This window comes from Asparagus officinalis, chromosome 5, assembly GCF_001876935.1.
Source record: "Asparagus officinalis chromosome 5, Aspof.V1, whole genome shotgun sequence".
Lineage (NCBI taxonomy): Eukaryota > Viridiplantae > Streptophyta > Magnoliopsida > Asparagales > Asparagaceae > Asparagus > Asparagus officinalis.
The window spans coordinates 42,917,936-42,932,728 of record NC_033798.1 but is presented as its reverse complement, the minus strand read 5'-3'; the positions used below and the strand labels follow the sequence as shown (position 1 = coordinate 42,932,728).

The 14,793-nt window shown below is 41.2% G+C and overlaps 1 protein-coding gene across 3 annotated transcripts in view; it reads left to right on the top strand.

Annotated features, from left to right (window-relative positions):
• LOC109843250 overlaps nucleotides 721-14,793 on the top strand; it is a 42,950-nt gene continuing 28,877 nt past the window's right edge. Inside the window, exons 1-8 of one of the 3 annotated variants that reach the window (XR_002247592.1) lie at nucleotides 721-1,349; nucleotides 1,773-2,487; nucleotides 2,682-3,041; nucleotides 3,136-3,454; nucleotides 3,783-4,058; nucleotides 4,497-4,551; nucleotides 4,622-4,663; nucleotides 4,969-5,076. Coding sequence is in view for 1 of the 3 variants with exons in the window: in XM_020412180.1 (XP_020267769.1) it covers nucleotides 1,027-1,349; nucleotides 1,773-2,487; nucleotides 2,682-3,041; nucleotides 3,136-3,454; nucleotides 3,783-4,058; nucleotides 4,497-4,555 (2,052 nt within the window). In the remaining 2 variants the exon portion in view is untranslated. Of the gene's footprint in view, nucleotides 1,350-1,772; nucleotides 2,488-2,681; nucleotides 3,042-3,135; nucleotides 3,455-3,782; nucleotides 4,059-4,112; nucleotides 4,594-4,621; nucleotides 4,664-4,968; nucleotides 5,191-14,793 lie in introns of those variants that run through there. The other 2 variants (XM_020412180.1, XR_002247593.1) reach the window with 2 other exon arrangements.

Genomic DNA, 14,793 nt, shown 5'->3' with positions numbered 1-14,793 from the left:
TTTTATTCTTTTTTTTAATAACAGGTTTCCCCTACACTTAAATACCTCACGAACTTGAACTAAACAGACCTTTAACATTTTCTATTATGTAAACGTAAGAAAATTTTCTTAATTTTTTCCGACACTCGCAAACTAATTTTATAATCTCTTTAGCTCTTATTGTTTATTAGAATTTATTCTTAAACCTATTATAATTTCACTTTAAATTATAATTAGAGTAGGTTTAAAATAAAATTAAAGTATGTTTACAACAAATTCGACAAACATTAAGGGCTGAAAATGTATAAAATTATCTTGCGAGTGCCACATGAGATAACTCTAGGGAAAATTCTCGTGACTGCACAGCAGAGAGTATTAAAGTGCAACTTTTAAAAACATTAAGCCATATAAGTGCTACAAAAAACAAGTGATACTATATTAGTGCAAATTAGAGGAAACTATGAGGTATTTAAGTGCTTTTAGTCAAACTATAATAAACTTTATAGTTAAGAACGTCGCTCCGTAAGTCATTTTGTATTGGTCGATGATGAAAATCCAAAAGGGGAAATGAGAGGAAAAAAAGTGACCATGTATTATTTTGTTTTCTAGGCTTTAAAGAAGTCCTTGTGACTCTTTAGAGATATGTATGTCAAAGGAGGATGCATTTTGTTTATGGGTGACTAACTTGTTAAGCATAAAAGAGTATAAGATACCATATTTTATAGGGAAAATTGTTTCCAGCCCCCAAAACAACCCAAAACATGCTCTGCCCCCCCAAGACCTTTTCAACGTTCCTTTTACCCCCAAAACCGCCCCCGATTTTCTTCCAGCCCCCAAAACCAATCCCCAGGCGTAACGCCGTTTAAACCCCGCTCGAAATGCCCAAAATACCCTTACGTTTAAAATTCCCCGTTATGAGTTACCTCCTCGTCCGTACCCTGTCATCTCTCTCTTCTGCAAGCAAACCGACTCCAGAAACCCAATTCAAAACCCTAGCCCTAAATCAACCGACCCCAACTCAAACCGAATCAAAGCAAAGGGATCAAAATGGCCGGCGATTCAACCCCCAAAGCCAACCTCAATGCCGACCACAGCGAAAGCGATTACGCCCAGCGGTTCGAAATCTCAGAAAGAGCCCAGACAACTGCAGTGCGGGCTGAATCTGAAGCTCGGGCTGCGATTGGTGATGTTCTAGAGGACATCGCAACCAGCCATTCTCATCCCAGAAGCCCGCCTCAAAATTTAAGTGTAGGCCCACGCGAAGGTCTAGAGGGCAGCACCGGCACCACCGGCGCGTCCAACGATGCCACTAGAGCGCTCCTTGGTCTACAGAGAGGAGAAGAAGAGAAGCACGTGGCAGCACCCAAAAGGTAATTTTTACCGCAAGTTTTATGTTGTTAAGGTTACGGTTTGATTGATAATGCTCTTAGTCTGGTGGGAAGGTCCAAAATTACGGTGTCTGTTAGCTGTTGAGGTTACTGTTAACATGCAAGGTCTATGCTTTTATTGCTGAGGTTGTTGTTTATTTGTAGAGGTTAGGCTTTGGTTGTTAAGGTTAGGTTTTGGTTGATAAGGTTGTGGGGTTGTTGTTAAGGTTGTTGGTTACTGCCTTTATTGTTAAGGTTGTTGTTTAGTTGTTGAGGTTAGGCTTTGGTTGTTAAGGTTAGGTTTTTGTTGTTAAGGTTATGTGGTTGCTGTTAAGGTTGTTGGTTTACCCGCAAAGTTTACAGCATAGCTGTTATGTTTACTGATTATACTCAAAAATGCTCTCGTCTTGTGTTTTTGTTTTGTAGAAAAAGGGCAAAGCCAGCTATTACGTTGCGGCCCACCGCCAGCTTCGGTGCCTATCACGACTTCATGCAGAATTTGGTGACGCGTATGGGGCCAAGGCATTTTGCGGCCTACGAAGATAGTGTATTCAGACACTACGTCCAATTTGGCCCACCTGGCGTCGATCTTCCCACCTTTGAGCACATTTTGAGTCAGTGGGACAAGAAGAGCAAAAAATTCGTCTTCACCGATAGGAATGATGGAGAAGAGATCCCATGCTCATTCAACCTTGAGTGGGTAATGGAGCATACATGGTTCTCCAATGAGGGGCTTCATGTTGACCACAATCGGGACAGGAAAAATAGGATTTGGTCCAGGTTCTTTGACAAACCCGAGGCGGGGGGTTCCAGCAGTATAGCTCCCCCCAAAGGAGGCCCCACCAGACGCAATGTGGAGGACCTGCTCTTGAAGCTGGTACTATCTTCTGATCGCCGAGATGTGAAGGACTTTGTCCTGCTACAGATCCTCTATCAGCTGAGCATGATTTGGTGTCCAAGCAGTGTTTCCGGCGTTCCTAGGCATTTATTCAAGTACGTCGACAGCATCGAACAGGTCAACAACACTGCTTGGGGGACCTATATATTCAGTGAGACATCTGACGCGATAGAGAGGGCACTGAAGGGTCCTGAGCCAGGGAAGACGACATTATATCTGCAAGGGTGTACCCCTCTAGTTTGTGTAAGTAATCATGTTTTTTACTGATTGTGAAGGTTAGGGTTTAGTTGTTAATGTTACAGTTTCGTTGTCAAGGTTACGGTTTGGTTGTTAATATTACGGTTTGGTTGTTAAGGTTACGTTTTTATTGTTAGGGTTACTTTATTAATTGTTACGGATGAAGGTGTTTGTTAAGTTTTTATATCTCTAATGTGCAGTTGTGGTATTATGAACTCACCGGCATCAAGAAGCCAGCACTTGGTTGTACGGTGAGGCCTCCCCTGACAAATTGGGTGAGACTTGGGCACGTTGCTGGTTCTTTGAGATTGGCCACTGTTGTTGCGAAAGCAAGCAAAGCTACGATAAAGCTTCCACAGCAACATGGACAACTTCAAAGAATCGAGGGAGGTTTTTGGGGGAAGGAGCAGGGGATAGAGAAAGAGAAGAGGAGAGAGAGAGAGAAGAGGAGGATTAAGGGTCCGGCTGCAGTAGACGCCGGCAGGGCTCGTGGCCCAATAGACCTTCTTCACAAGAAGAAGAGGAGAGAAGAAGATGACGACATCCCAATTGATGCACTTGTAAGAACTTAGCAATCGTGGATTTTATTTGTTTTTGAATTAATTAATCCTTTTAATAGTACTCTACCTGTCCGTTGCATATGTGATGCCACAGGATATTGATGAAGACGCCGAGCAGCCAAATGATGCAGTTGAGCAAATGGATTGGCCTCAGCAAGTTATCTACTGGAAGAGCATCGCGGCAATGAACGAATCATTACGCCGCGAGAACGAGAATAAATTCAAGGGTATGATTGCTGCAGACCGTGTAAAGATAAGTGCTCTTTCTGTGAAGGTGGCTAAGCTGTCTGCTCAAAATAGAAGACTGAGAGAGGAACTAAGCGAAGCACGATCCGGAACCCTCTCTGTATACAAGGATAAGAGCCCTACAGGATTGGTGTCCAGCCCATTGATGGAGCCGCAAACTTGTACAGGTTAGATGTGGCTTGCAATTACGTTTGCGTGTTATAGTTAAAAATTGATTGATAAGTATATGGATTTATTGTTAAGGTTAAGAATGTATTGTTAACTTTACTGATCTAATGTTAAGGTTAGGGATTTATTGTTAAGGTTAGGGATTTATTGTTAAGGTTAAGAATGTATTGTTAACTTTACGTATCTAATGTTAAGGTCAGGGATTTATTGCCAAGGTTGGAGATTGATTGTTAAGTATCTTGGTTAGTTTTAAGGTTATGTAACTGATGCTATGTTTTTTTTGACAATGAAGTACCTAAGCTCATTTGTGTTTATTTTTTGAATCAGACACTCCAGGCACCGTGGGTGGCATTGATGTACAGTACGATGGGGATGTCAATAAATCATTATTATGTGATGAAGCTAATAAGGAGAGCGAGGCCCCTCCAACAGGGAGGGCCTCTCCACAACCATTGTTTTCTGATATCCACAAGGAGAGTGAAGATGCTCCGCCAGGAGAATTACCTCCACCAGAGGCATCTGCTGTTGACAAGGCCCTTGAGGCAGAAATAAACGAGGGAGAGAAGGTGTCCCCGCCAGCGAAGGAGCTACTAACTTGTACAGGTTAGCTTGCTTTTGTACTATATGTTAGAGATTGGTTGTTATGTCTACGTATTGGTTGTTAAGCTTTTTATTGTTTATACTCTGAATCCTTCGAGCGCGTCCTCAGCAACACCAAATTCTCTCTCCCCCCAAAAAGCTCGAATCCGATTCTCATGCCCTAAATTGCCCCCAAATCATCAAAACCCTAGCTTCAGCCCACTCCATTCATGGCCGGCGACGACGATCCCCTCACCGGAGCTCGCAAAACGTTCTGGCACTCCGCCTCTTGGTCCGCATCTCGAACTGAGCAGTTGAATTCGAATCCCTCATCGAACTCGCGGAGATTCCAAGCTCCTCCTCTAACTCTGAGATCTCAGAACTCAAAAAATGCCTATTCAATTTTTACGTTTATTTGCTTTGAGTATGGAATGAATTTATCTGAATTTCGTTTGTTTCTAGTTGGATACGTAATCAGTAAAAGTCTGAAGGTGTTAATCCTGGTGAAGATGTATACATAATATTGCGGTTAGATGGTCGTGTTCGAAGATCAGGGAAGGTAAGTTCAGCAAGCATAAGATGTATACATAATATTGCGGTTAGATGGTCGTGTTCGAAGATCAGGGAAGGTAAGTTCAGCAAGCATATTTTGATAAGAAACTTGCACATTCTTATATTCGTGTTCGAAGATCAGGGAAGGTAAGTTCAGCAAGCATATTTTGATAAGAAACTTGCACATTCTTATATGATTAACTTTGTTCTTGAGCCGCAGAATAGTTTTTGCTGCATAAATATGGTTTTATAGTGAAACATTCAATAACCATTTCTTCATGCTTATATCAAAATAAAGAACAGGAAAAAAAAATCCTATTTCACGCAATAAGGGAATATATTTTGTGATATGTAAATTCTTTCTTGATGCTACTACTTTTAGGGAATGCCTGATTGGCAACAAATTGTGAACGAGTTACCACCATTGGAGGCTATACTCAGCAAACTAGAAAGATGAGCTCATCGCAGTTTGTTTATAAATGTGCAATTTGTGAGTATGCCAATACTTTTTTATTTAATTTGCTAAATATTGGAAATCATATAACTTGTATGTTCGTAACCTTGTCAATATCTCTTAAAAATTTCTCCTTTTCTTCCCCTATTCTTTCTATAGCGAACATAAATCTTTTTAAATCAATAGAGTTTGGTTTTCTTCTTCATCTCTTGTTATTCAAGAGTAATTTCAGTTCATGGGATTTTATTGCCTAGTTGTTATCTATAACTTAAAGTAAGGCAGATTTGAATATTTCTGGGCATCCATCCTCAGTTTGCGGCACAATTAAGCTAAGTCTGGACTTTGTTGTAACCATTTGCTTACGTTTGAAGTAAAATTGATTAAATACCGGTCCATGTTATCAATCAGTCTGCAAATATAATAGATTTTTGACATTGGAAATAATATGAATGTTGATGGGATTTGCACAAATCTAGAGAATGTCAACCTTTTGACCATAAAATCAAAGCAACTAAAATTAGTAAGTCTTAGTATCTAGATTAGTATTACATATATAATTCTAATTATAATGAACCGTAAAGTAAGCTTCATTATATGAACACTTTTGAATTGGATGTAGTCTATTCATCTTGGAGTAGAGACTTGTAAAACCCCGTAATACTGAATGTTGTGAGATATAATAATAAATATGTTATATTATGATAAATAATGTTGATTGATATTTTAGTATGCTAGAAATTGATTTGAGATCAATCCGATACGTATATATATGAATATATGAGTACAAATGCACAAAATATGCACGAGAAAAAAATCTGGGAAAAATGACCAGTTAAGAGTTTATAGATTTTACACAACGATGCACTTCGAATCTGGAAAAACTCAAAATACCAAAGTTGTAGGACTTTTCAACATCTTTCCAACAAATCCTATATCACCTCATTCTGAGGTCGGACGCGAACGTTATTGCTAAAATACCGAAGGTTGTTTTCCCAGTCAGACTAGGTTTCCTGGTTCGGGTCAAACAGGTTTGTTTCGGGTTTGCCTCTATAAATACCTGTGTTTTTCATGAAAATTCCCTTCTTTTATCATATCTATGAACCTTAGCAACCACCATCTCCCCTCAAAAATCCTAGATCTTATTCTTATGAGTTTTGAGAGCTTTGTGAAGCAAATATCGACAAAAGAGCGAGATCATCGACGTGTGACGAGGGAGAACGGGTGGTTTGTGCTCATGGATTGCTTGATGTTTATTTCAGAGGCTTGCACATGATATTAAGGCAAGATTATCTTCATCCAAACCTATCCCCATAGTTAAATAACTAGTTTAGATGATTAATATGATGTTGAATATGTGTTTATGCTTTAATCTTAACCTGAGGTGTTAAAAGTCAGATATTTGATAGTAAACCTTAAAACAAATGCTAGATTAATAATTTTTTCTTGCTGTTTATGATAGTATCATGATCATGATCATTAGGGTTTTTTCATAATTTTATTCATATATGAGAAATTTAAGTGATGTACTATATATATGTTTTTCTGCAGAAAACTGCAGCACTTATATAATCTTTAATTGAGAGTTTAAGATAGCAAACAAAGTCCAGTTTTATATGAAAGATATATGTATCTAGTTTCTAAAATAGAAAACTATTCTTAAAAAGAGTTTGTATAGAGAAAGATATGTTATATTTACTAACAACATGTCCTGCAGAAAAACGGCTGCACATATATAATGTTTAACTGGAGATTTGGGATAACAAATAAACTCCAAACTGAACCAAACTTATGTCATTTGAAAGATGTGTGAAACTAGTTTTCAAAACAGAAAACCATTTGTAAACATAGTTTTCCTAGAGAAAGATATGCTTGTTTTACTAACAGATGTCACGTCTGTTTTTCCTGCTCGTTTTGTGGAGCTGTGTTGCGTCGTTTTGAGGTGCGTTCGCGGAGTTTTGAGCCGCTTGATATTATACGTATAGTCATGAATATATTATATTAGATATTTAAGAATCCCAATGGGATTATGATGGATTTTGATTTGATCATATTGAATTAGATATAGTTCATATATATGTTGGATGTCGTTGATGAGCACAGCTCAGTACTATATGAGATAGTGCGTTGACATACCAGATATACGCGGTTTATACATGAGGTGAATGTCGTTGACGAGCACAGCTCAGTACTATATAGGATAGTGTGTCGACATACCAGAGATACAAAGGTTTACATGAGGTGGATATCGTTGATGAGCTCAATTCAGTACTACATGAGGTAGTTGTAGGATCGCTGCAATGACACTCAAACACTAGAAGGGGGTGGGGGTTGAATAGTGTTTATGAAATCTAATGCGGAAACTTTAAATTTCAATAAAATAATATCACAAAGAGTAAGAAAGATCAAACCAATGTGTAGACAATCACAGAAAATTGTATACGCAAACACAAGGATTTATACTGGTTCGGTCCTCCAGACCTACATCCAGTCCCCAAGCCTCGCTTGAGATTTCTCCACTATTTCCACTTGCAAAACCGCAAGCACTTGCAACCCGCAAGCAAACAGTACAACCTTGACAATCTTCAATTGCCAATGCCACAACAATCTCTTCTTTCAAGAGATTATCAAACTGAAACAGAATGGTACAACTCTTTCTCTTCCTATAAGCCTTGATGTGTAGATGTGAGTGACTTACAATAGGCTATAGGAATGGTTTTTGTTCTAGAGTAATGGAGTTTTAATCAAGAACAAAACTGAAAATAACACTCAGTTTTTCTCTTCAAAAATGGAGTTAAGAACTCAAGAAAAACTCAAGTTTATGGAAAGGAATCTTGTTGTTTTTCTTCAGAACTTAACACCTATTTATAGGCACAAGTTTAGTTCAAAATATTTCAAAAATAACTGCCAAAACGTTCATAAAACGTTCATGTTATTTGAAAGAAAATGACAGTTAGAAAGACTGTATGGTCGACCAGATTGAGGCCTGGTCGACCAGACAGACTTCCTGGAACTTGTATGTCCGAGTCTAGAGCCTCTGGTCGACCAGGTACATATCTGGTCGACCAGACAGAGATTTTTCTGAATCTCTGTTTCTGGTTCATATATCTGGTCGACCAGACATTTCATTGGTCGGCCAGAAACTATGTTATACATATTTTCAATAGTTTAAAATGTTATTCATTCGTTGATTATACTTAGGATTATACTTAGGATTATACTTAGAATATTTTCTATGATCTTCTAAGTGAGTAGTGTGTGTTGTGTGTGTGATCAAGGCTTGTACAAAGATTCTAAAAGAAAAGACAAAATTACATCACTCTTGTAAAGTATATTTTCTTCTTGAAGCGCGAAGTGACTTGATTAACTTCATCTTTTGATCTTTGAAATCTTGTTTTTGATATAGCCTTAATATCTTGATTGTTGCTTTGAGATGTATATCTTGAATCTGCAGTAAAATATGTTAGATAAACAATAATTTGTTATCATCAAAATACAAGAGATATTGTAATATCAACCATGTTCCCAACAGTAGTGCGTCGATATTCCACATGTACAGACCATTGAGTCGGATTTTAGGAGACTTGATATAGCCGTCCATCCCGCACTAGGGTACGATGATGATCGTGAGCTGTATTTCTAGGATGCCTATTTGGTAGTCCGTCCCGTACTCATGTTATGCATCGAGATCGCGATGAGACTAATGAGCCGTGTACACAGTTCAGGATACCTACAGGGTAGTCTGTTACACTTAGATAATTACTTGATAGCCTAAGTATGACAGATGCCGATTATGAATACGACCTATCATTGAACTATATAACTGAGATACGTTACTTTTGAAAGTATACAAAATTATGTATTGGTATTTTATTCTATCTCCCCAGTGATAGTGGAAGATATTATAAATACGATGTGTTGATATCTTATTTCTTTTACTGTCTTTTTTACTTCTTAGTTGGGATCAATGATTAGAGATTCACAATTTGAGACTTATGGTATATACATGAGGGTTTTCTTGTTTGGATTATTTCGCTCGACGTACCAGTCTCGTGTTATGGATTTCTAATTATTGGTTTCATTAGATTGTCTTTTCTTAGTTCAGTATTAATGTTTAGATATCTACAATTTGAGACTTATGGTATATACATGAGGGTTTTCTTGTTTGGATTATTTCATTCGACGTATTACGTCTCGTGTTGTAGGTTTCTAAATGTTAATCCTACTTAGATACGGGGAAAATAAATCTAGGTAGACTATGCTTAATAGATAGAGCATTCACTCCATCTAGTAGCCATTTCCCTGGGGGCGGATGGAGGTAATCTTGCTGTAGCGCTCTGACGCTCTTGTTGTTATTTTTTTAAATACCTTTTCAGGTAGTTCGGAGTTTCGGAGAGCCGTAGGGTGACGGAGTTCTGGCATAGTCACCGTCGCGTATTTTTATTTGTAGAGACTCCACTGTAGTTTTGAGTTTTATCCAGACATTAGAGTTTCATATTCATATTGTAAAGGCAGTGTGCCTTAGTATGATTTTTAGTTGATTCATGTTGAGACATTTTTATTATTCAGATATCAGATGTATTATAGTTGAGACATGATTCTTTTCATTTATGAGATATCTCTTCTATATCATGTCTATTATATTTATTCCCTTTATTTTACCTGTTTGTACCTGCACTTCTATTTGGTTCTACTAGAGGATATTAATGTGATTGGTGAAACATGTTTATACACAGTGTGGGTGCATGGCATGTTTGACATATCTGATTTCATCTTGGACTGCAGCCTTGTGTGAACCCAGGGGTGTCACAGTTGGTATCAGAGCTCTAGTTCCAGTATCCTTAGGATCATCCTGTGTCGAGTCGTGGAGCTAGTATAGAGTTTCTTAGGACGGTGGTCCACGGATAAACCCCGACGCAGGCAAAGAACCCACAAAGCGAGCGACCGCAAAACAGGAGCTTGCGATTCGTTCGACAGAAAAGGAGAAAGTTGTAATCTTTGTTTATTTTTCTTTGATTTTCATTGTAACCGGATCTTATAAAAAGACCGGATCTTCCGCTAGGAATTTCTAGAATGAGTGAGGACGATATATACGTATATCTCAAAAATTACAAATTTTTTTTTTTATGACTATCATACTTTGATTGAAAAGTATTTACTTGAATGATAAGTGATACGATTTTTCCTATTGGTATATGTTATGTTATTTATGATTGGGATCTCACTTACTATGTCAAATAAGCTCTCCTCTTGGTATTATAAACATTGGAACGAGGACGTGGTCGAGGTAAAGCTTATACCCGGAGACCTGGGCAAGTAGAGCCCGAACCGCAATAGGCTCCAAAGTATCTGATCGACTTGGTAATACCAATTACAGAAGCAAAGACTAGCAACACTCGAGGAGCGAGTAACAAGCCAAATTTTACTCTCTGAAGTTCCACCACCAGTTGTACCAGCCGTACCTATTGAAGAGGTAATACCGAAGGTCTCACCATCGCCACATCCAGCTATTAATAGAGTCGTAGAATAGGAAGCTTGGCTCGGTAAGATTGAGGAAGATATTAGAAGTTGGGAGCACAAAAATTTGAGGGCACATCGGATTCAGTTACAACCTATAAATGGAGGAAATATGTGGGAAATACTTTTAGATTTACTTAACGTCGACTCGGTGCAGAAGCAGAGGCTGACAACTTTTAGCCTGAAGGGTGATGCAGGAGGATGGTATAGGCTTCAGTTCACCCCGGATCATCGGATGGCCCTCACTTGGGAGGATTTCATGTATTTCTTCGACGAGCAGTACATCTCTTCTGCGGCACGAGCCGGGAAAGAGCTAGAGTTGTCAACGCTAGAGCAGGGAGATATGTTTGTGGCTGACTATGAGAGCCGATTTATGAGTCTTCTACGTTTCACGGGCATGTGGCAGTCAGGAGAGCGCCAGGCGCAGATGTTTCTTATGGGACTTCGCCCAAGTCTTCGCCGTTACCTAGTTTCCAGAAGATTCCGTTCAGTCCGAGAGGTCGCAGATGCAGCTATATCGCAAGAGACAGAGACTGCGATGTTCCAGAAGAACAAAGAGGGCAACAACAAGTCTGGACAGCAGAATGATAAGGGTAAGGGCAAGAAACCTTTTGCCGGACTAGGAGGACCCCAGCAGCGGGGTAAGGACTTTCATCACCATCAACAGGGCAAGTTCAAGAAGGGAGCACAACATGATTCGAGAGCACCACCGTAGCGCAAGATTCAGTATGCATGCTATAACTGCAACAAGATCGTGCATAAGGCCAAGGACTATCGTAGTGCGCCAACAGGAGGCCAGCAGGGCAGAGGTCAGGGCCAGCAACAGAATCGAGGACACAGTCAGTAGCAGAACCGTGGTCAGGATCAGCATCAGCAGGGTCGCGGTTACGGCCAACAGCCGCAGCAGAGGATTGAGGCACCGCCAGCTGTTCCTAGGATTGAGGGGCCTGTAGGCCAGATTCGCCCGATTCAGGAGATTCCCGAGGGACAGATAGTCACGTATATTCCACCATCGTTAGTTCAGTAGTCGCCAGCCACTGGCAGAGTCTATGCAGTCGTACCGCGTGATCACGGTGCGAGCGGAGCTATAGTAGAAGGTACTTTCTTAATAAACTCTTTTCCAGCTCGGATCCTGTTCGAATCCGGAGCTTCCCATTCTTTTATATCTCATGCCTTCATGGATAGGTTCCAGTTAGTCGCACATCCTTTAGATGTTTCGTTGTCCGTCTCTACTCCCTTAAGGGAGGTATCCCTATTAAAGAACGTCTGTAGGAGATGTGTCATCAGCTTAGATGAGTCCGAGTTTATCATAGATTTGATCGTCTTGCGGATGTCGGATTTCGACGTCATTCTTGGTATGGATTGGTTATCATCCTACCATGTTAGCATTGACTGTTTTGCGAAAACAGTCAGTTTGCGAGCGTTCGATGGGTCTGAGTTGATCGTAGCGAACTCACAGGGCAACCAGTTTGCAGAGTCATTTCTAGCCTATATCGAGGAGGTGATGTTGAGAGTCGGAGTGCTGATTTGTGCGAGACTAGAGTTGTCTCAGATTTTCAGGATGTCTTTCAGGACATACCGGGGCTACCTCCTGTGAGAGAGGTTGAGTTCTGCATCGAGTTGCAGCCAGGCACATCACCGATATCTCGAGCTCCCTATCGTATGGAGAGAGGTTGAGTTCTGCATCGAGTTGCAGCCAGGCACATCACCGATATCTCGAGCTCCCTATCGTATGGCACCTGCTGAGATGAGGAAGCTACAGATTCAGCTGGACGAGTTGTTGTCTTAGGGTTTTATTCGCCGGATCATTCTCCATGGGGGGCGCCAATCCTTTTCGTGAAGAAGAAAGACGGCAGTATGCGTCTTTGTATAGATTATCGGGAGTTGAACAAGGTCACTATCCGGAACAGGTATCCATTACTGAGGATTGATGACTTATTCGACCAGCTACAGGGAGCGCAACACTTCTCGAAGATTGATCTTCGTTCTGGCTATCATCAGTTGCGGATTCGGAAGATGGATATTTCCAAGACCGCCTTTCTAACTCGTTATGGGTCCTTCGAATTTCTTGTCATGCCATTTGGGCTAACCAATGCACCTGCGGTATTCATGAATTTGATGAATCGGGTTTTCCGTCCATACTTGGACCAGTTCGTGATAGTATTCATCGACGACATTCTAATCTATTCGGGGTCGGAGGCAGATCACGAGCAGCACCTTCAATTAGCATTGCAGACTTTGCGGGAGCACCAGCTATATGCCAAATTCAGCAAGTGCGAGTTTTGGCTATCCGATGTCAGATTTTTAGGCCACGTCATCAGCAGAGAAGGCATTGCAGTGGATCCAGCTAAGATTACGGCAATACTTGATTGGGAGCCACCGACGACAGTTACCGAGATCCGTAGTTTTTTGGGTTTGGCTGGCTATTACAGGAAGTTCATTCAGGACTTCTCAAAAATAGTTACACCACTTACACGCCTTACGAAAAAGGGTGTACCTTTTGTTTGGAGCACGGAGTGTCAGGAGACCTTTGAGACTTTAAAGACTAAGTTGACTACAGTGCTAGTTTTGACCATTCCTAGCAGTAATAAGACCTTCGTAGTCTACACAGATGCGTCGTTAGCGGGTCTAGGAGGTGTTTTGATGCAGACCCAGAGGGTAGTAGCATACATTTTGTGTCAGTTGAGAACGCATGAACAGAACTATCTCACACATGACTTGGAGCTAGCAGCAGTAGTCTTTGCATTGAAGACATGGAGACACTACCTGTATGGGGTACAGTTTGAGCTATTCACAGATCATCAGAGCTTGAAGTACCTCTTCTCTCAAAAGGAACTAAATCGGAGACAGCGACAATGGGTTGAGTTCATTAAGGATTATGAGTTCACGATTCAGTATCACCCGGGGAGGGCGAATGTCGTAGCAGACGCATTGAGTAGGAAGCGTCGTCACAGGATTGCAGCTTTGAGATGCTCGTTATATCGAGATCTCCACGCACCTAGCCAGTTCGACTTTAGACCGGAGATTGGCGGGAGCATCGCATTTTTGGGAGCTTTATCCGTACAGCCATCTTGGAGTGATAGAGTGGTCAGAGCTCAGTTGGACGACTCTTGGATTCAAGCCCGAAAGGGAGAGATTTCCAAAGAGCCAGATGCTGATTGGACCGTTGGAGCAGATGGAGGACTTCGGATGAAGGGCCGATTAGTAATACCAGCTAATGCTCAGCTGAAGAAGGATTTATTCGACGAAGCGCATCGTACCAGGTATACAGTGTATCCAGGCACAACGAAGATGTACAAGGATCTGAAGAGACATTTTTGGTGGAGCGGCATGCGTAGAGAGATTACAGAATATGTAGCTGTAGGCGTATAAAATTGCTTATCGGTCCCTTAGCACAGCTCGGCACAAACCGACGAACCATCGGGCGACGTATCCAAACACGAGCGTCAGAACAACGGAAAACGACAAAACCAGCGCACCTGGGGGAACTCGGCCCGAACCGAACCACCCTAGGGTGGCTCGGCCAAGGCCGAGCCACCTCAGGGTGGCTCGGCCAACACCTATAGGTGGCTAGGTGGCCGGCCAGATCTGTGCCCGGGCACAGTGAGGGTAGCCTATAAATAGGCCCCCCTTGGTTCATTTTCAAAGGTTGGATTTTTTGGAGGAGAAGCCCTGCTGGATTGAAGACTCAGATCTAAAAAAGATTCAAGCTTTAGGACTTCGAGGATTTGCTCATCCAGATCTGGTGCTCGGCGATCGTCAACACCAAATAAGGCAAGAGTTCGAGAGAACCGGATCTCAGATCTACGCAGGCATACTCCGGATCAAAGCTTGGCCTTTGATCCCGAGATTTGGGCGATTGTTTCCTTGGTGAACCAATCCCCCCCGGCTATTATTTCCTTCGTGAAATAATACCCGTCGTACTGCGTAGATCCGACCAGATCTAGATCTCGCGGTGGTCCACGGATAAACCCCGGCGCAGGCAAAGAACCCACAAAGCGAGAGACCGTAAAACAGGAGCTCGTGATTTGTTCGACAAGAAAGAGAAGAGTTGTAATTTTCATTTCTTTTTATTTGATTTTCGTTGTAACCGGATCTTATAAAAAGACCGGATCTTTGTAACTAAAAAAAGCTGTTATTTAAGATGACAATGGAATCAATTACAAAGAAAGACACGATTTTTCCCCGCGAACAATCTGGCGACCACAGTGGGAGCCACCGATCTCGCTGCCGAGATCG